Source organism: Bactrocera tryoni, chromosome 5 (assembly GCF_016617805.1).
Source record: "Bactrocera tryoni isolate S06 chromosome 5, CSIRO_BtryS06_freeze2, whole genome shotgun sequence".
Lineage (NCBI taxonomy): Eukaryota > Metazoa > Arthropoda > Insecta > Diptera > Tephritidae > Bactrocera > Bactrocera tryoni.
This window is the reverse complement of record NC_052503.1, coordinates 47,282,232-47,303,111: the sequence shown is the minus strand read 5'-3', so window position 1 is coordinate 47,303,111 and position 20,880 is coordinate 47,282,232. Positions and strand designations below refer to the sequence as shown.

The following is a 20,880-nucleotide window of genomic DNA, read 5'->3' as shown; positions in this document are numbered from 1 at the left end:
TTAAAATGCCATCCCACAGTTCCATATTACCGAATTTCTGATAAGTTCTTCAAGAGAGCAGAAGTGCAAGACGAGTAGAAATCTGTTTCGCTCTCGGTTGTGGTAGTAGCTTTTCGAGGTGGTACCTTCCCTGTATTTGTTGACGCTACAACAAGATAGTGGTCCGAGTCGGTGTTGAGTTCTCGAAGCGTACGCACTTCAATGACACTGCAGGCGTGTCGTCCATCTATCACAACATGATCGATCTGGTTGGTGGCTTTTCGATCCGGAGACAGCAAAGAAGCTTGATGAATTTTCTTGTGCTAGAATCTATTACTACAGAAAACCATTTTTTGGGCCCCAATGGAGGCTGAATTTTCCGACTGTTGTACCAAAGATGCTTTCTTTGCCCACCCTGGCGTTAAAGTCGTCAAGCACAATTTTTAAGTCGTGGCGAGGGCAGTTCTCATAAGCGCGCTCCAGCCGCGAGGATCTTTCATCCGAGACTGTTGTCTCCCTTTCATTGGTAGTGGTTTCAACGTGGCGGATCCCAAACTCAGCGCACAGCCTTGCTAGGCCAGGAGTATAAAGCTTTATATACATTTATATAGGGATTCGTTTGTTTCAAGACTGACGCCCGCTCGCAGCCGCACCGCTGGTAAACAGACGCTGTAATTAGACTTCACTAATAAACTTTGCTATAATGAGTGAAGTAAGAGAGAACACAGATACATGAGAGATTCCAGACCGAAATTTACATACATATCGCTCATTTGCTGCAAGACCGGCATAAATCAAAAAACGTGATTTTTGAGTTAAGGATGCAGAATTGTTCGTTATATCATACTTCACGTTAAGTGAAAAATTCATATGAATACCTCTTATATGCTTCGCTTGAGAAGAGAATATGATTCCTGTCTTCCGTGTAAGGTTGGAGTCAGTTGAAAACTTTTAACGCGTTTTCTGGCAAATCGATTTTTATACTCTCGCAACAAAGTTGCTAAGGAGAGTATTAAAGTTTTGTTCACATAACGGTTGTTTGTAAGTCCTAAAACTAAAAGAGTCTGATATAGGGTTATATATACCAAAGTGATCAGGGTGACGAGTAGAGTTGAAATCCGGATGTCTGTCTGTCCGTCCGTCCGTCTGTCCGTCCGTCCGTGCAAGCTGTAACTTGAGTAAAAATTGAGATATCATGATGAAACTTGATACACGTATTCCTTGGTTCCATAAGAAGGTTAAGTTCGAAGATGGGCAAAATCGGCCTACTGCCACGCCCACAAAATGGCGGAAACCGAAAACCTATAAAGTGTCATAACTAAGCCATAAAGAAAGATATTAAAGTGAAACTTGACGCAAAGGATCGTATTAGGGAGGGGCATATTTGGACGTAATATTTTTGGAAAAGTGGGCGTGGCCCCGCCCCCTACTAAGTTTTTTGTACATATCTCGGAAACTACTATAGCTATGTCAACCAAACTCTATGGAGTCATTTCCTTCAGGCGTTTCCATATACAGTTCAAAAATGGAAGAAATCGGATAATAACCACGCCCACCTCCCATACAAAGGTTATGTTGAAAATCACTAAAAGTGCGTTAACCGACTAACAAAAACGTCAGAAACACTAAATTTTACGGAAGAAGAAGTGGCAGAAGGAAGCTGCACCCAGGCTTTTTTAAAAATTGAAAATGGGCGTGGCGCTCGCCCACTTATGGACCAAGAACCATATCTCAGGAGCTACTAGACCGATTTCAATGAAATTCGGTATGCAACATTTTCTTAACACCCTGATGACATGTACGAAATATGGGTGAAATCGGTTAAGAACCACGCCTTTTTTCAATATAACGCTATTTTGAATTCCATCTGATGCCTTCTCTGTATAATACGAGTATATACATTAGGAACGAATGATGATAGCGGAATAAAACTTTACACAAATACGGTATTTGAAAAATATGTAAATGACGGATAATGAAATCTCGATTATCACTTTATCGTGCGAGAGTATAAAATGTTCGGTGACACCCGAACTTAGCCCTTCCTTACTTGTTTTGACTTATGCCGGTCTTGCAGCAAATGAGCGATATGTAAATATCTTCTCGTAGCACTAATATGACCATTTCAACTGCGGTTTGTTCGTAGACCCAACACATTTTTCCAAGTACGTATTCAGTGAAGCAAGCATTAACTTTCCACTCGACGAGCAGAGATTCTCCCAACCTTTCAAACAATGCCAACAAATACCTGTAGCCTTAGTCGATAAACTATTGTCTTACAAATTGGAAGGCAATGAAATTCTTAGATTGTTTAGATTGTTTGGCTGTCAAAATAGTATGCCAATTTTTGTGCAAATATATGACAGCTGGAATATTTATATAATCCATCAATCATGCTTATTCCGCGGTTTCTTGGCATCTTTTGAATTTATTTTTAACGCTGTACGCTTTCTACTTCTACTTACTAACTAAAGAAAAATAAAGTTATTGAAGTTAATGAATTATAAAAGTTGCGGAAATGAAGACTTCAAATGCTATCAAATACATATGTCTGAGCTTGTCATAAGAACGGCAATTAGTCATTGACATATTATCAACCTAAATAGTATACTCCGCAGTATTCATCCATAAGAATTCAAAATATTGTATGTTTTGTTCACCTAACTGTTCTTTGTGATCAGATCAAGTAACTAATAATGCTTGTCTTGCCATTCGCGTGATAAATGAAATCAATTCAGAAATTTTAACAAAATTAAAACAATAACAAGTGCGAATGGTTCACCACACTTCATTTAGACGGAACACAAAGAAGGAGACATTGGTGACCCTATAAAATATGCATATATATCGAGTTGAGTCAATTTAGTCTTATCGGTCTGGCTGTATGTACGCGAAGTAGTCCCTCAGTTTTTTTAGATATCGATTTAAAATTTGGCACACGTCCTTTTCTCAACAAGAAGCTGCTCATTTGTCAGAACAGCCGATTTCGGACCACAATGGCTGAATGAATGAATCGAGTCGATGTATTGAAAATTTTTTATTTATTTTCACTAAATTTGGCACGGGTTATTATCCAAGGTAACGTTGTAATTTAGGGACCGAATATTCCTAAATCATAATCTTTATTACGTTTGCTGTGGTCGTCATCAAAAGTGAGGTCTTTCATCCGAGACTGTTGTTTCCTCTTCATTGGGAGGGGTTTATAGCTCGCTAGTTGAACATTAATGCAAATTATTTCGGGAAAAAATTTAACAGAAAGTGGAAAACGGAATAAATTATTTTAAAATATTTTTAATCAGTAATTTTGGTTAATATTCAGAAAAAATAATACAATATTACAGCAAAATGAAAATCTTGTTGAAGTCGTGGAGAAAAGTACCCGCAAGGAACGAGGCAGGTCACAATTTGGCTTAGTTGATGACACGAAGGCTTTTGGAATGCGCTGCACATCAGTTTCGGCCGTAACATTTTCGTCATTGTAAAACAAATCAAAACCAATTTCAAATGTAAAATTTAATTACCTTTTTTCAAATCTTCAATTTTGTAGGTTGACTTCCTTAAAGGCAATCGGTAGTTGAATTGTTTTAACTTCAATTCAACTGAGCTGAGTTGCACACCCTATTGAAGAAGGTTTCTCAAACTGAGAAGTTTAATATAAATAACAAGTAGATGTATACTTCTGTATGTATATATATACACTTGTATATAGTATAACTTCTTTATTTAATTATTATTATTATTTTTTACTGAAATCACAAAAGCTTTGCTATTGAAGCTACAACATCTAAGTAACAAAATAATTATTAATAATTAATTATTATTAAAAAAGTGCATTATTATTAAAAGCTCTTGGGTTTTTTTTTCGAAAAATTCCTATTACTAACATGACAAGATGATGATGATGAAGTGTCAAGAGACACTTGTTTTCTCACATTTACGTCCTTGTAGACCTCGGCGGTTATATCGATGTTGTGAACGGTCTGTAAACGGTCGGATGATTGACTTGTTAAGTAACAAAAACAATGACTTATTGGACCGTTCCTCGCGTTAATTCTTCGTCAAACTCTTTTTCGTTTTAGTTACTATGTAAATCTTTCGCTCAAGTAAGTTGATTTAAGCTTTAATTTTAGTGGCTAATAAGAAGCTCTTAAACTGTGTTAAGTTTTGCATTCGGTTCACAATGACCGTTATTTTGCCATGCATAGTAAGGAATAAAAACGCATTAAAATGCTCGTACCCATTCCATTTTCCATTCTTTAAGCCATCGTCTGCCGAGTAGTTGCGATCCAAGTTGTCATAAAACTTGATGAAAAGGTCCCAATCAAAATATTGATTTCAACAGGCTTCCACATTGCTGCGTCACCCACCAATCTATCTACAAAAGGTACGGCACTCTGAATGTCTTCGTATTCTTCGTCTGAGTTGCTCGAATCCATCGCAGAAAATACTGTACGATTACTAAACGGCAAAAAAGGACGATGACTGTAGATCATTGGTGTCATATCATGCGCTTGGATTTTTCGAAAATAATTTAACTAGATGGTAAGATTAAGAGAAAGACAGAGAAAGAAAATTAAAGTCAACAAGGTAGGACTAAGTTATTACAATACAAAACATTAAAATAATCTAAAGGTTTACAAAGTTTTATTATAAACGAATGTTGTGTATGAACTGTAAAGGGATTATTTTTGTTATGTGGTATAGATCATGTGATCGCTTAGTTTGCTTAAGATATCATAATGGTAGCAAGTCAAGAAGAAAGATGCGAAACGCTATATTTTCAGCCAGGACGTTAGTAAGCTAAGCGTTCTATTCTCAAACCCTTGCTGTAGAGACTTTAATTAAAAGAGCTACGAAAATAATAATATTACGTATATGGAAACTAAAGGAAGGTTTATGCATAAGGCTTTAAATAATTTTTGACACGTTAACACATCACACCCAAGAAATTGTGGGTTTTTATTCATATATACATATAAAGGGTGATCCATTTCGAGAACCTCTACTTTTATAAAGACAAAACACAGAAACTGCAAATTTAATGGAGACTGTTTATTATCGTTGGAAGGAGCATTCTTTGGCATTTATTTCTTGGAGATTATCGCTCTCAAATGTTGGCCGCGGCTACGTCTCAGATAGTTCATCCATTAAGTACGATTTTCGATGACTCGTTCGAGCATTTTGACTGGTAACTGGCGAATGTACACGTGTGATGTTTTTGTCCAAGGCCGAATTCGAAGTCGACTTTAGACTTTAAATATCCCCAAAGGAAAAATTATCGTGTGATACCACGATTGGCCATTGATTGAGGTGATGTGTGGGAAGAGGCGCCGTCTTGTTAAAAACAAATCTCGCCGAGATTACGAGCTTCTTTTTATTCAGTTATCATGGCGCGATAACGGTCGCCATTGACGGTTACGTTCTCACCAGCATCTTTTCCGAAGAAATATGGACCGATGATACCACCGGCCCACAAATCAGGCCAAACCGTTGTTTTTTCTGGATGAAGTGGCAGTTCTTAAATATCTTCAGGTTGCTCCGTCCCAAATGCGACACCTTTGTTTGTTTTCATACCCACTGAGCCAGAAATGGGCCTTATCTCTGAACAAAATTTGGCACGAAAACGTCGGATCTTCTTGAAAATTTTCAAGAGCCTATACAGCGAAGCGATGTCAATTGGAAAGGTCGAGCGCTTTATATTTAAGATCTCAACATAAAAAGCGCCAAGTCGTGCCATACGTCAATCCGAGTTGCTGCGAACGCTGCCGAGTCGACTTTCCACGGTCTTCGTATATACTCTCAACTACGGCTGCGATATTTTCTTAATTGCGTACTGGACGCGCTCTATTCGGTCGAATATTATTCAGTAATGAATGGTCGGTTTCAAGATGTGTGATAGTGTTGTGAATATGGTAGTATGCTCAATAGGCCGATTATGTTGACCATAATTTGAGCGTAGCGCGCGAAACACATTCTTTACAGAACGTGAACTTTCTTAATAAAGTTGAACGATTTGTATACGTCTCACGTGTGATCTGTCAATAAAAGGCTATTGAAAAAAAGTACCTCTACTTGGACCACCCGTTTATAAGGTACGTCATATCCGACATAAAGTGTATAAGATGTAGAAGAATTAGTGAGCCGTGACACATCTATAGTAAAGCTTTTGAACTGATTTATATTAAGAATATCCAATACTGGACGATCTGATTAGTTTATGTTCTTTTAGTTAATTACCGTTGGATTTCATTTCAACTCACACAATTTAAAAAAGGATGGCACCCCTTCGAAGAACTTTCGATATAAATTATTTGAAGGTACCGTTAATTGCACTTTTGTTGTTATAATTTGGAAATCAACAAATGGGTTCATATTTTAAAGATACGTCAAATTGACAATTATACCCTACGGGCCTGGTCAACCGAAATTTAGTTCTCTGAGGCTTGGCGCTGGCTTAACCCCTACGTATATACCTATGGTATGGCAGAATATTTAAAACCATAAAACATACCTGTTTTTCAGAAATATGAATGGGGTCTTTAAAATCAATCCATATAGCGTCTTTCCTGCATGGTGGCATCGTCATTGTACCGGTATACGTATAATAGTCAACGACGTTATAAACAATAAAGTCCCACAACTTTACTGGACTGCGAAACTTGGCGATTGCGCCTGGTCTTGCAACATCCTCTATTATCTCTATCAATTTATCATAAAGAAAGCTACCCTTTTGTCTCACCTAAAAATAAATACGCAAGAAAAGCATAAATTTCAACCGAGAAACTTTCAAATAGCGCATTAGTAAACCTTATAGTGATAGGCTAAAACTGCCACACCGTTACTTTCTCTTTTTGCTTCGTAAAATGTGTGATATTTGGCATTTCTGAAAGTCATATGCAATTCAGCTGGAAAAAGGACGGTGTCGGTGCGATCCTCATGGCCGAATGTATCATTGCCCATCCAATGAAAATATATTTCTTGGAAGATAAACTTCCCCTTTAGTGGTCCGCCACTTATAACTGGTTGCTCATCGTCATATGTATACTGAAAAAGAATGGTGTCTCCAGTATTCACAATTTCAGCAATTTTCGGTTCCTTCTGAAAGGCTAACATTGCAAATGGTGGAAAAGTTTTATTAACTATGTCCACAGAGTCGATATTTAACGGACTAAGATGTTTGCCAGTGCACTTGGCCGCTGTAAAATAATTAAAAATCGATTATTGGAGTATTAGATTGGTTTAGTAAAGTTGAAATGCAAATAAATTTAATATACTTGTATCAAAATGTTTTAGGTTTGATTAGTTGATCTAGCTGAAATGTTCTGCTCGCTGACTGATTTGTATAACAAAAGCTTAATGTGCAGTGGCTTCTATAAAAAGAACAATTTGTCATAATTTTCTACTTGCGGAGCGATGTGCCTGTAGCAATTCGAATACAAACACGTCCATCTAACAAATATTTATTACTTCCAAAGATGTTGAGGAAAATCGTTTATAGGGTTTGTTTGAGTACTTATTACATTAGTCCTAGGCAAAAAGTCATAAAATTTAAGGACTCCGAGATCAAAGAATCACGTGGGCTTAAGGTTTCGCTATTTTATATACACACATGTAGTTAAAGAAGCTTAGAGTCTAAAGAAAGAAATGCGACACTTCTAACTTCCTAATTACAGTTAAGGCCACGTTAGAAAGGGTACGTTGATTTCCTAGCGGAGAGGTATGCAACTGACAACTGAGTTAAATGTATGCATTTATATGGAGAGCGACACATTAACAATGCGTCCTTTACCGGAGAAGCATCCGGTAGGCCAACTCTCAACTTTTGCATACGGTGACGTATTCAATTGACATTTGACGTTGGCGGTTATGAAAAACAGCTGATTTTTGTTTACTTGCGCAACGCATTCGTTGTGGCAAACCTATACGTCACGTACGTCATTAACGTAAAAGTACCTAAGAGAAGGGTTTATTTTTTAAATTTTGTCCGTAACCTCCACAGACATTCCGTATTCAAAGCCATCTTTTAATCATATATTACCTCTCAGCCGGAATAAAAGATATTCCGGTAATGATTTTTATAGGGTGATCCATTTCGGGGTCCACTACTTTTTTAAAGAAAAAACACAGAAACTTCAAATTTAATGGAAACTTTTTTTTTATCTTCCGAAAGAATATTCTTTTGCATTTATTTTATGAAGATTATCTTTTTCAAACGTTCGTCGCGGCAACGTTCTTCCGTTGAGTCTCTAATATGCAATGAATTGTTCGGGCGTTTCGACTGGTAACTGGCAATGACACGCACGATGTTTTGCTCCAAGGCTTGTATCGAAGCGGGATTATCCGCATAGACTTTAGACTTTACATATCCTCACAGGAAAAAGTCTAACAGCGTGATATCACACGATCTTGTTGGCCAATCGATCGGCCCAAACCGTGAAATTATCTGCTCAACAAAGTGTTCTCTCAAGAAATCCATTGGTTGATGCGATGCGTGGGAAGTGGCGCCGCCTTGTGGAAACCAATTGTCGCCGAGGTCACGAGCTTCAATTGCCGGCATCAAATAGTTGGTTATCAAGGCGCGATATCGGTCGGCAACATTTTTGAAGGAATACGGACCCATTATTCCACCGGCCCACAAACCACACCAAACCGTTTCTTTTTGAATGAAATGGCATCTCTTGAATCTCTTCAGGTTGCACTTCGTCTAAAATGCTGCAATTTTGCTTGTTTACATACTTACTGAGCCAGAAATGGTCCTCATCGCTGAACGAAATTTGGCTCGAAAATGTCGGATCTTCTTGGGACTTTTCAAGAGCCCATAGAGCGAAGCGATGTCAATTGGGAAGCTCGATTGGCTTCACTTCTTGTGCATGCTGAATTTTCGTAATAAAATTGAACGATTTGTAAATGTTGTTCAGAGGTAAGTGTTTCCTTGATGAAAAGCCAAACAATACTGAACAAAAATCACATGAGGGTTTGACTCAACTCACGAGTGACCTATCAAAAAAGGGATAGTGAAAAAAGTACATCTACTTGGAATACCGGTTATTAAATGGGAAATTCCAAAAACAACAATTAACTTTTAAGGGGTCAATAGGGTAATCTTTTTTCAAATATTTTTTTTTTTGCATTTTCTGTTCACTTATACCCTTAGAATGTAGAAACCCACTTTACCATTGGAAGGTTTCGAAAAAGGCCCAAAAATAATAATACCGCTCGACGTTCAGAGCGCTCGGAGTGCCTCACCTCAAACTTTAGACGCGTTTTTCTCAAAACACACTTTTTTAAACTGGCTGACATGATTCCGGTGGAATTACTCAACCGATTTGCTTAATTTTTTTTTTAATGTTCACAAAACGCCTAACTATCGTCCCTTCTGGATTCATATTTTTTTATAATTTATTGACAATGTTATGACAAAATTTATGGAAAAAAAACATGGGCAAAAATTAAAAAAAACATTAATTACTTTTTTATTTAACAACATTTTTTCATGATAACCATGCACGTACTTTTTAAGAATAAATTGGGTTTTTGTGTTTCAGATGATCTAAACATGAGAAATCGTGTCCGCCAGTGAAAAAACGCATCTCATTCACCCAACCATTTCTCCAATAGATGTCATCAAAAAATTCCGAAAAAATGTGTTTATACGCTCCACGATATACCTCATATGTGAAAAAAGTTCTATTGTAGAATAAAAATTTCTATGAAAAAAAATGTCAAAAAACAGCCCAGATTACCCTACTGACCCCTTAAATATATTTATTTACAAAACGCGAGTATACATATACAGAAAACAATTTTGTTTTTATTGCATAATTCTCTCTTAAAAATCACAAAATTAACAAATATATACTTAAGTGCAAGTATTTGAAGTTAACTTAAACATCAGAGGATTTTTATGTTGTGAGAATACTGCTTTGAGTTAATTGTAACTAAAACTACACGAATGTGTGAATGTATGAAGATATGAACTTAATTAACAATTAAATTATTTAACATACTGGTGAAAGCACCACATGCATTTATATTATTAATAGTAAGTAAGTATAGGGTGGTTCTTAAAAAATAATGCGTACAATTTTTTTTTAATTCAATTCCCTCAGGCGATAATATCTGGTTCAAGAGCGTCACATACAAATTTGTTCGGATAGGAGAGGATTAATAGTTGTAGGCAACAAAATTTATGGTGACATATGTTCGATTTTATTTGAGATTTATTCGAATCCATTCCAGTGTAATAAGATCGGCTATATTATTATCAAAATGTGTGTTGAAATTTCCGAAAATCGTTGAAAAATTGTCATCTCACTCTGGCCAAACATCGTAAAACACGTATGTATATACTTAAGCACACTGGATATTTGTCCACATGCAATACTGATACTTTGGTAAGCGTCGAATTAGGCAAATAATAACTGTTACAACTTATATATATAATTTTTATTCACATAGCGGTCAACAAACTCAACGAAAGCATGATGGTTGTAACACCGACCACAAAAGGCTTCTGCATCGTGGCACCGCCAACGAAATTATCTACAAAAGGTGTATCACTGGTCGGCTGTGTAACACGACGTTTTGGTTCTCTCAACGTCATCGAAGAATAGACGGTGCGATCATTAAGCGGCTGAAGTGGGCGGTAATTGTGTGTCATTGGCGAATTGTCGTTAGTGCGAAGATGACGGAAACGTTCGATCTGAATGATAAATAGAAGTAATAGAAAAAATAAAGGTAATAGAATTGTAACAAAAAAAAAACAATAAGTTGATGTTAGTTAAAAGGTTAATTTAGAACTACGGCTGAACTAAATACTGAAGAAATAAAATAAAATGAGTTAATTGCGGAGTGGGCCTAAGTCATAACTATGGCTTATTTATCGACAAATGGCAAAAAAGATCTATGAGTCCTTTATTATATTTTTCATATTGTTTTTCATTTACATTGTAACAAAAAAGCACCCGGAAATTGTAATTAAATTTCCCGGGTAAATATTTCAAAAAAATGTTGGTAGGACTTGCCTTAATCATAAAAATATTGAACAAAAAATTTGTCTCAAATTCGGTTTTCTAGTCATATTTCCTGTGCGGAATCGTTGCGAAAGTTGGAAGAGGCTTACGGTGATTCAGTTCGAGAGATCGTTAAGGCATGCCTTGTTCTGAACGACCTTCGACCTCTTCAACTGATGAAAATATTAAAAAAGTGAAGGATGTGGTGCTTGAAAATTGTCAGGCAAGTGTTAGAAAGTTGGCAAGAGAGCTCGACATCGCACGCGAGGCCGTTCAAATGATTGTGGTGGATATTTGGCTATGAAGCGAGTTCTTGCTCGAATCGTCCCGATAAAGCTAAACTTTTTTCAAAAAGAGTACTGTAAACAGGTACTTTTGAACATGCTTGATCATGCGAATTCTGATCTTATATTCCTGCAGAACAATATAACTGCTAATGAGACATGGGTTTATGAGTTTGACATGCAAACAAGTCAACAATCATCGGAATGGAGAAAAAAAAATGAGGCGAAACCAAAAAAACTACGCCAAAGGCACTAAAAAATCAATGTGTTGCTCATTGTTTTTCTGATTTTCGTGATTTGGTGCATCATGAATTTTCGATATGGCTATATTGAGAGGTTTGCGTGGGGAAGTCCGTCGAAAGCGGCCGGAATTTATAGATATTATACGATAATAATGCATCATGACATCGAGCCACGATTGTAACTGAATTGAAAGCCACCGTATTCACCAGATTTGCCTCCGTTGATTTTTTCTTGTTCCCCAAACAGAAATTGCCGCTTCGTGGAACCAGTTTTCAGTCGATCGATAAGATAAAACAAAATTCACTGAAGGACATCCAAAAACGGGCTTATGAAAAGTGTTTCTAGGATTGGAAAATTGTTGGTATAAGTGTATTACAACTGGTGCGGATTAGCTTGAAGACGACAAAATATTTTATTTACAAATTCCGGGTTCCTTGTCGCTATGTATATTACGTTTAGAAGGAAGTTGAACAGACTAGTACACTTAACTATTCTGCCAAAACTTTTAAGGTTTTCTCTATTTCTCACTGAGCTTGCATAAAGAGTGAGGACTAATTGGACACATAGTTGAAGTGGCGTAACACTTTTTTTTACAGACGTGTACATTTGTCTTATATAAAAATATCTAATCTCGTTTGTATGAACTCACTATTTCTAAACAAAGGCAGTAACAAAAGGCAGTGCTATTGAAACATTTGGACATGTAAAGCTAAGTTACATATATTTTGCAAATGCTGAATGCCATGAGTGTCTAACCTGATTTGCAGAGATATATACTGGCTCTTTAAAATCAATCCAGGTCACATCCTCACTACAAGGGGGCGTAGTCAACGATCCTATATACGTATAATACTCGTCAATTCCAATGTGACTGAAATACCAAAGTAATGGTGGATTACTGAACTTAGCAACCGTGCCTGGTTTGACTACATGTTCTAACAGCTCCGTGAACTCATCATATGTATCCTTATCTGTTCTTGATATCTAAAAAAGCGCAATAAATATGAAAAAAAACATTAAAATGAAACTGAAAATTGATGAACAAATCGAATGATGAACCTTATAGAAATACGCCAAAACAGCCACACCGTTACTCTTCGCCGCCGCTTCTTCGAAAGTGGGATACTTGGTATTCCTGAAAACCATATGCAACTCAGCTGGAAAAGAGACATTGTTGATGCGATCCTCACTGCCGAATGTATCATTATCGCCCCAGTGAAAATGTAACTGTTCGAAAACAAATTCACCCACTAGTGGACCACCCGACACGGTTGGACGTTTATCGGCGTACTCAAGACGTACGACCACTGTATGGCCGTTGTTTAATATTTCAGCGCTAATTGGCTGCGTACTAAAATTTTCAGTAATTAGTAGCTGATAAGTTCGTCTGATCACATTGACCGAATCAATGTTGATCGGACTTTGATGCTTGCCACTGCACGTACTGAACTGTTCACCCCAATGATCGGGCCCTATAAAGAAATTAAAAATTGTTTAACTAAATAAGAATTTTTACATTAGTGATAATAAAATAACACTTCTTCTAAATAAGTTTAGGTCACTTCTCTCTTTATTTTTGTGCAATTAATAGCAGTCAAGTATTTCCAACAAAGCTTTTCCATTTTCGCATCCCTACTGGAGAGCTTGAGACTTCCTTTCGGAGTTGTATTAAATTGGTGAATGCTATCTGATTTTTAGAGAAAAAAGATATCATGTCTTGAGTACTCCTTACATTAATCTTTCCATTTCTGTGCGTATAATGCCAAGAGGAATTATATCCGAGGATACGCGAAGGACCAGTAGTAAAGTTACGTCAGACAAGAAGCTGTGGTTACATAAAGTGCCGACTTAGCTCCCGAAGTTCTACATTTATGTTGCAGCTTTTCCATACACACAAAAAATCTTCAAACAGTTTAGCGAACTGCTGTTGAGGGATCGTCCATGGTCGGATATAAATACGAATCTTAACTTTAATTATAATTTGTTGCCATATGCTGCTTTTATTATCTTCGTTAGTCCAATGCAGCGTTCGTTAGAGCAGAGGTTCGCTATTAAATTCTGTATGAAACTCGATAAATCTGCGACAGAGACGTTTGACATGATCCAGAATCCAGCTTTAGCAAGAAGTGGTGTGTTTCGGTGGCACCAGGCCTTTTTGGAGGGCCGGGAAGAGATCGCTGATGAAGACCGTGCTGGGAGACCCGCGACTTCGACAAACACCGACTATGTACAATGTACACGTGTGCGCAATGTTTTGAACTCAGTTCGTCTTCTCAGTATTCGTTTATTTGCCCAGATGTTAAATTTATCAAAATCTGTAGTTCATGACATTGTGACGGAGCACTTGAACATGCGACAACGCTCCGGCTCACACCGCCTTACTTGTGAACAGCTACCTAACCAAGGCATCCTAACACTTCCGCAGCCGACCTACAGTCCTGATGTGGCCCCACCGGACTTTTTTTGTTTCCTCGCCTGAAAAGGCCGATGAAAGGCAAGCATTTTGAGACGACAGAGGGGATCCAAGCAGTAAGCACCTCGGCTCTCAAGGCATTTCCGGAGAATGTCTTTCGTGACGCCTTCAATGCTTGGAAATCGCGCTGGCAACGCTGCATGGACACAGAAGGAGCCTATTTTGAGAGTTTTTAAAGAATGGTAACTAATGGTTCAATATTTTTTTAAATCGACTCAGTCCTTTTACTTTCCGGACAAACCTTATAACTTAAGAGCTGAATCTATGAACTTAAAAAGGAGATGAAGTAAAACTTTTGAAGATCACTCTTTTCTTATCAATCAGCTAGAGAACTTGGATTTCATAATCGTTATTAACTGTCTCGCATACATATCTGAAGAGTGTGGAATTTAGTTGCTTGACTTACCCATTGCTCCATTGTAGGCGAAATCGTTGGCAAACGTCACACCAAAAACTGTAAAAAAAAGTAGAGAGACCACGAGATGTGAGTATTTTTTAGTTAAATAAGAAAGTCTACGCATTTAATTTGAAATTTTATTTGCCGTTATTATTGAGAGAGTGATAATTTATTACGCTTGCAGACATCCGACGATGTTTTGATTAAGTTGTTCGTGAATTGCAAGCTCAATTAATTGTATGATGTGGTGACTGCAAATAGCTTGCGCCATGAAAGTGTTAAATTTGGAACTCAGTGTTAAATTCAATTATTTGCTATTGATTCTATTTTTAGGTCACATGTTCTTCCCATCATACAGTTGATTTGTTTATTATATAAACTGAATTAAATTTGCGAGATTCCTTTCCAAAAATATCCAAAAAATCTCACTGTAGTGCATAGCTTGTTTACCTTGCTATATTTAAAATTAGATTTTCGAAAGTCATATGGGTACAAGATATTTGAGATATGATAAAAAAACTAAATAAATATTCAATTATCTTTTTTCCTAAGAGTTTGGTTCTTCTTCTTTAAGTATTTTCTACGTAGCAGAGATTTCTAATGGATCAGTCGAAAATCAATAGGATTTGGTATAGAGTTAATTACCTCGACCTTCAAAGAAATCCACCTCGAAAAGTCGTCCCTATACTTACTGTCTTACAAATATGGGCTTAAATATGTGTTTCAAAAACCACTCTGCATAAAGTTGGGGCTCATGATAAACCTCGAACCTATGAATACGGATGGACTTTCAATTTCTCAAAACAAAAGTTTCGGCTATGTCTTTTGGTTCGCCGAAGGTAAGATTACCGAAATATTTCAGCCTCAGTAAAGACCGAACAATGGAGCGGAAAGTGCTTGGATATTTCCACTTCACCTGCCTTCATACAACTTTAACGGGACTTTTAGCTTTACGCTTATTGGACAGTGTTCAGTAAGAACTCCTACGATTACGGCAAGATGAACATTGCTCAGGGCAAGCAGATCAGTAGATTTTATGCGTTCTACTCGAGACCAGAAGGATTTTCCAGTTACACAGGAGCTGGTCAGCACCTAAACGAGGCTGTTCCTGAAGTAGCCTGATGCTATTTCTAGTGCCGACTAGCTTTGAGCGCACAGTTAACGAGCTCAGCACACCTCCCTGAAAGAGGCAGCACTTCATAGAAGTACGTCTACTGACACCTTGATAGCAGCCACATCTGCTTGAAAAACACTACAGTGGTCTGGTAGCCTAAAGTTAGGATTGACGAAGAGTTCTTTACAGAAAATTCCCTCTCCAACCTTCCTTCGTAGCTTCAATCCACTGAAAAGGTTCACTGTGGCTCTTCTAAAGCGACTTCTACCCATCGACGGAGTAGCCTCTCCCACACAATGATCCAAGTTTTCAGAAATGCAGGTGACGGAGGAGAGAATTTCGACGTGTCCTTTTCCGGGCCTGAGCAATAGAGAAGCCTTCGGCGCTATATGTACACCATCAGGCAATGCTCACGGCTGCTATGCTTAAAATGGCATTTAGTGCTGGCGTAGTCTGTAATGCACCGAAAATGCCGATGATAGCTGATCCTTGTATATGTTTAAGCTTTTTAGCAAGTGTTGCCTTTTCGAGTGCCCTCCACCAGACTAATACATATACTATAGAATATTATTTGATTGACTACGGTTTCGTAGAGCCAAAGCACCACTTTTGGTGATAGTCCCTACCTTTTCCCTATAGCTCCTCTACAGCAATATGTAATAAAGAAACCCTATGTCTTCCTTATTCTTTCCTTAACATTTGGCTTCCATGAAAGCTTTAAGGTAGTGGAAAGCATAGTTCTGCTTTTTGCAGGCTGGAAAAGGAGCGTAGTTTATGGGTCTGGTTGTAAGTGAGGACAAGACGAAATATCTCTTGTCATCAAACAAACGGTCATCGATGCGCTTTGGCAACGGCAAATATTACATTCGTTGGAACGATGAGCTGTACGAGTTATACGACGAAATTGACATAGTTCAGCGAATTAAGAGACAGCTGCTCCGCTGGCTAGGTCATGCCGTCTGAATAGATGAAAACGTTCCAGCTCTGAAATTATTCGACGCAGTACCCGCCGGGGGAACAAACCCGTCGGCACTTGATATCTCAAATTGATGCCAAATAGTGAAAAGAAAAAACGTCTGGCGCGCTGTTGTCAACTCGGCTATAATAGCGTGTCTACGCCAATAAAGAAGAATTTGACTGTAAAAATATTGGACAGGACTACATAATAGTCAATACATAAAATTTTTTTACAATTACTTTGAAAATTTGATAGCTCTTTTCGTTTATAACATAACGGGTGACAGTTAACGTGGGGAATGGCTTGGTATCCGTTATGAATTAAAAGGTCTCTACCCATCTTTTAAGGAAAGAGAGAACTTTAAATGAGAGACTTTCACTTCTATCCTGATTTCGTAGCTTACCTCGATCATTCTTGTCTCAGATATTGTCAGAAAAGTTTTGATAACCATGAGATAATAACCGGTTCTGAACAATTTTCGGATGTTTTGAGATTTTTTTATGACAAATTTACGCTCGGAAATTTTCCATAACTTACCGAGAAGTGACAGCTTTTCGAAAAAAGGTTTATAACTTGATTTAAATTAAGGGGGTATTCTACTCTAGAATTTCGAAAAATTCGCTTCTTTTTCATATATTTAAAGTTTAGAGCCTTAAAAAAATATCCTCAAAAGGATTTTTAAAAATTATAATTATTTTAAGAGCTACAGTTACTTTAGTGACGCAGTACCTAGCCCGGTTCGGCCATATCGAATTTTTTAAACGCGTTTTTCTCGAAACTACTTTTTCCCACACGGTACCGGCATTATCTCATGTTCTATACAACCGATTTACTTGAAATTTTGTGGGAACCTTTTTTATATAATCCTTTATCGTTCCTATAAGCATCGTGTCAAAATTTTTGTTTTTAATATTTAAAAAAAAATTTTTATTCAGGCAGTCGCCATTTTTCAAAAAAATTTTTTTTTCGTGTTCCCTGAGGTAGGGATTATAACAGCATCCTTACTGATTAAGAATTTCTTTTGATTTTTTTTCAGACCACCAGGAGAGTCAGGATCAATGTCACCAGGATGCGCCGTTTTTTTACACCTTTCTCCCCCCCCCTCTAATTATTTTAATTTTTAATATTTTTTTGTAAATATTTTTTTTCTCTATTCTTAAGATATCAATAAAAACACCATAAAAAAATGGATAGCAAAAATATTAATTGTCTTTTTTTTACGACACTTTAAAAATTACCTGAAATTCATGCTTCTAGAGTAGAATACCCCCTTAAGTTCAAAGTTCAACACACATATGGTCAACTATCTAAAATGGTTCCAACTGGACTTAAAGTTTTTTTAAATTCAACCATTAGAGAATTTTGTTATAATGACTACCAAAGAGTAAGCGCCAATTATAGCCATTATTGCTTGTGCCTACTTTTTTTACTAACTGTATGTACATATGTACATACATATGTTTTAAGTTAATAGATCATACGTGCTATTAATAGTACTGTTTACATGAAACGTTCAATTTCTATTTAAAGCGCTTCCGCCTGCTGTTGACAGCTGTGAGTTACATAATACAAACAAACAAAAGTAAATCGTGAGTGTGATTGTATAGTTGTTTGATATTCGTTAGAAATGTAATGGTGCCGATTAAGCTTTTGAAAAATCAGCACCGCCGGGCAATGGCATGAGCGTAGAAGCTGTCGCATGTCTGTCGGATTTAGTTTACCATACTTAATTTTCGTTTGATTTCCAGCGCCCGTACAGTTAGTTAATGTAATTAGTGCAATTATATTCACACCGACACGCAGATCGGATAGTTATTTAAACCTATTTGACCCGGCTACTCACGAATATGACTTAGAATCTTTAGACGAAGTAGTATTAGCTTTTATCCGCGATAACCCAGGCCAAAGTTTAGGAAATATTTCTAAGTAATAATTCAATGCCAAAAATAGTCAAGGTTCTCAAAACTCTTCTCATAATATTTAAGAGAGACACAAAATGACAGTGATGCTTAGGCGATGGTTCTTAGCCGGATAGAATCAACCAAACCGACAAATCGTTTACCTTATTTAACTCGACTGTTGTCAGAACGAATATTTTGGTCACTTTATTTGAACGATATATCAAGATAATTCAAATAAGAGACTGTCAAAACATCATAGATTAATAGCAGATGAATAACTAAAAATGAAATTCTGCGTTGTAGACACCGCTTACACAGTTATAGCCGAATTAACAACAGCGCCCCAGTCGTTTCTTCTTTTCGCTACTTGGCGCCAATTGAATATTTCAAGCGAGGCCAGGACCTTCTCCATCTGGTCCTTCCAACGGAGTGCAGGTTTTCCTCTTCTTCTGCTTCCACCGGCGAATATTGGATCGAAAACTTTCAAAGCTGGATTGTTTTCTTCCATCCGGACAATATAGCCTAGCCAGCGAAGTCGCTGCCTTTTGATTCGCTGAGCAATGTCAATATCGCCGTATATCTCGTACAGTTCATCGTTCCATCGGTTGCGGAATTAGCAATTGCCAATGCGAAAAATACCATAAACTTGCTACATTGTCCATGCCTCCTCAGCATATAGCAGGGCGGGAATAATGAGGGTTTATATAGTTTTGCCTTTGTTCATAGAGAGAGGACTTCTCTTTTCATTTGCCTACTCAGTGCAAAGAGTGATTCTACGTTGAATCTCAAGGCTGATATTGTTGTTGATGGTTCTAAAATGATGACTGTTTGTTTGATTACAAGAGACATTTCGCCGTGTGCTCTTTCACTACCAGACCCAAACGCTCCGCTTCTTTAACCAATTTAGAGACAGTCAAACTAACAGCGCGGTTGTTGAGGCCGATGATATCAACATCATTGGCGTACACCAGCAGCTGTACACTCCAATAGTAATTATGACTTCTCTATTTAGCGTTGCAGCTTGTACAAGTATTACTTTGTCCAGCAATAGATTGAAGAGGTCACACGATAGGGAGTCTCTTTTTCTGATACCTCGCGTGATACGACTCGGAGAGGTCTTTTCCGATCCTGACGAAGCTTGTGGTGTTGCTTAACGTCAGCTTACAGAGCCATATTAGCTTTGCGGGGATACCAAGTTCAAACATAGCGGCGTAGATGAAATTCCTCTTCGTGCTGTCCACGGCGGCTTTAAAAAACGACCAAGAGGTGATGTGTGTGAATATTCCTTTCACAGGTCTTTTGCCAGATTTGGTGCATGTTGAAAATTTGATCGATAGCGAATTTTCCAGGTCTAAAGCCACACTGATAGGATTCAATCAGTTTGTAGACGATGGGCTTCAGACCTTAAATGTCAATCACAAGCATGATAAAATGCAACGGCGAACAGTCGCGATAAAAATCATTGGGCATTTCTTATTGACCGCTTGATCCTCTGGAACGAATTAATGGTCAACCATACCACGGTAATCCAAAGGTCTAGTTCTCATCAGCAGTAATGAATAGTTTAGAGAATGTATATACTGTACTGTGCTGTATCTACTCGATGCCATTTTTATAAAAGATTCAGGTCTTTTGGTACGAGCCTAGGTGACACACTTCATGCCCAAAACATTAACCAACATAGTTGAATCGATTCATAAGAGGTGTAAACGTCCGCTACTTTCTCTTTGACACCATTACGATGATTTTCCAGTACAGTTTTTTTAACTCTTTCGATTTTGTCGTCATTGACATGCGGCAAGTTTTCGATGATTTCACGACCGTCACTGAATACCCCGTGCCACTATAATATTCGTGTTCCTCTAAGCTATAAGTTTGACATAAGGCTTTCAGGATTTAAAATGGAATATTTTTATAGGTTTCTAAAGTGAACTCCGTGTTGATATGATTTTCAAAAGGAAAATATTGTAGAGTAGTAGATATGCTGGCTGTAGAATGATGTCATCAACGAAGCATGTGCTTTTGTAAACTTAGATTAACTGTCTGACATTATAGATCTAAAGATTTACTACCGTTATCTACTACCGGCTTATCAAACTGCTCTCGCATTTATAACTGTAATAGTTATTAATTCGTCAAGTCTAATATGAATTGTTTAAGGATTGTGGGAAATTTTGCACAAATACGTCACTTTCCGGCTTACGTAGATGAAATTTTATATTCTCGTATCTCAAAATTGGTTTAATTTTAGATAACCGTTGTAGTTACAAAGTTGAACTGCAAAGGGTGTGTTGCAGTTTGTCAGTGAATTTTCAATTGAAATATTAATTGAATCCTATGTTAGTGATTATCTTAATTAAACTACACCCATCTAATTAATGACTGGTATGGAAATAAACCGGTACATCGATGCCAGAAAATCTCTCTACAAGTCATACAACAAAGGAAGCTTGTCGCGAATCATTGTAAGCAGAAAATATAAACGGCTGGGAAAAAATTAATAATAATGCATAAATTAA

The 20,880-nt window shown here is 37.3% G+C and overlaps 1 protein-coding gene across 9 annotated transcripts in view; it reads right to left on the bottom strand.

Annotated features, from left to right (window-relative positions):
- Positions 1-3,738: 3,738 nt before the first annotated feature.
- The window catches only part of LOC120777934 (carbonic anhydrase), a 31,241-nt gene continuing 14,099 nt past the window's right edge, over positions 3,739-20,880 (bottom strand). For 8 of the 9 annotated variants that reach the window (XM_040109522.1, XM_040109519.1, XM_040109523.1 and 5 more), the window contains exons 3-6: positions 14,398-14,445; positions 6,787-7,175; positions 6,491-6,718; positions 3,739-4,514 (exon numbers count right to left, since the gene is read on the bottom strand). In XM_040109522.1, the coding sequence (XP_039965456.1) occupies positions 4,236-4,514; positions 6,491-6,718; positions 6,787-7,175; positions 14,398-14,445 (944 nt within the window). In that variant the 3' untranslated portion in view covers positions 3,739-4,235. Of the gene's footprint in view, positions 4,515-6,490; positions 6,719-6,786; positions 7,176-9,770; positions 10,682-12,274; positions 12,503-12,577; positions 12,991-14,397; positions 14,446-20,880 lie in introns of those variants that run through there. The other variant, XM_040109526.1, reaches the window with a different exon arrangement.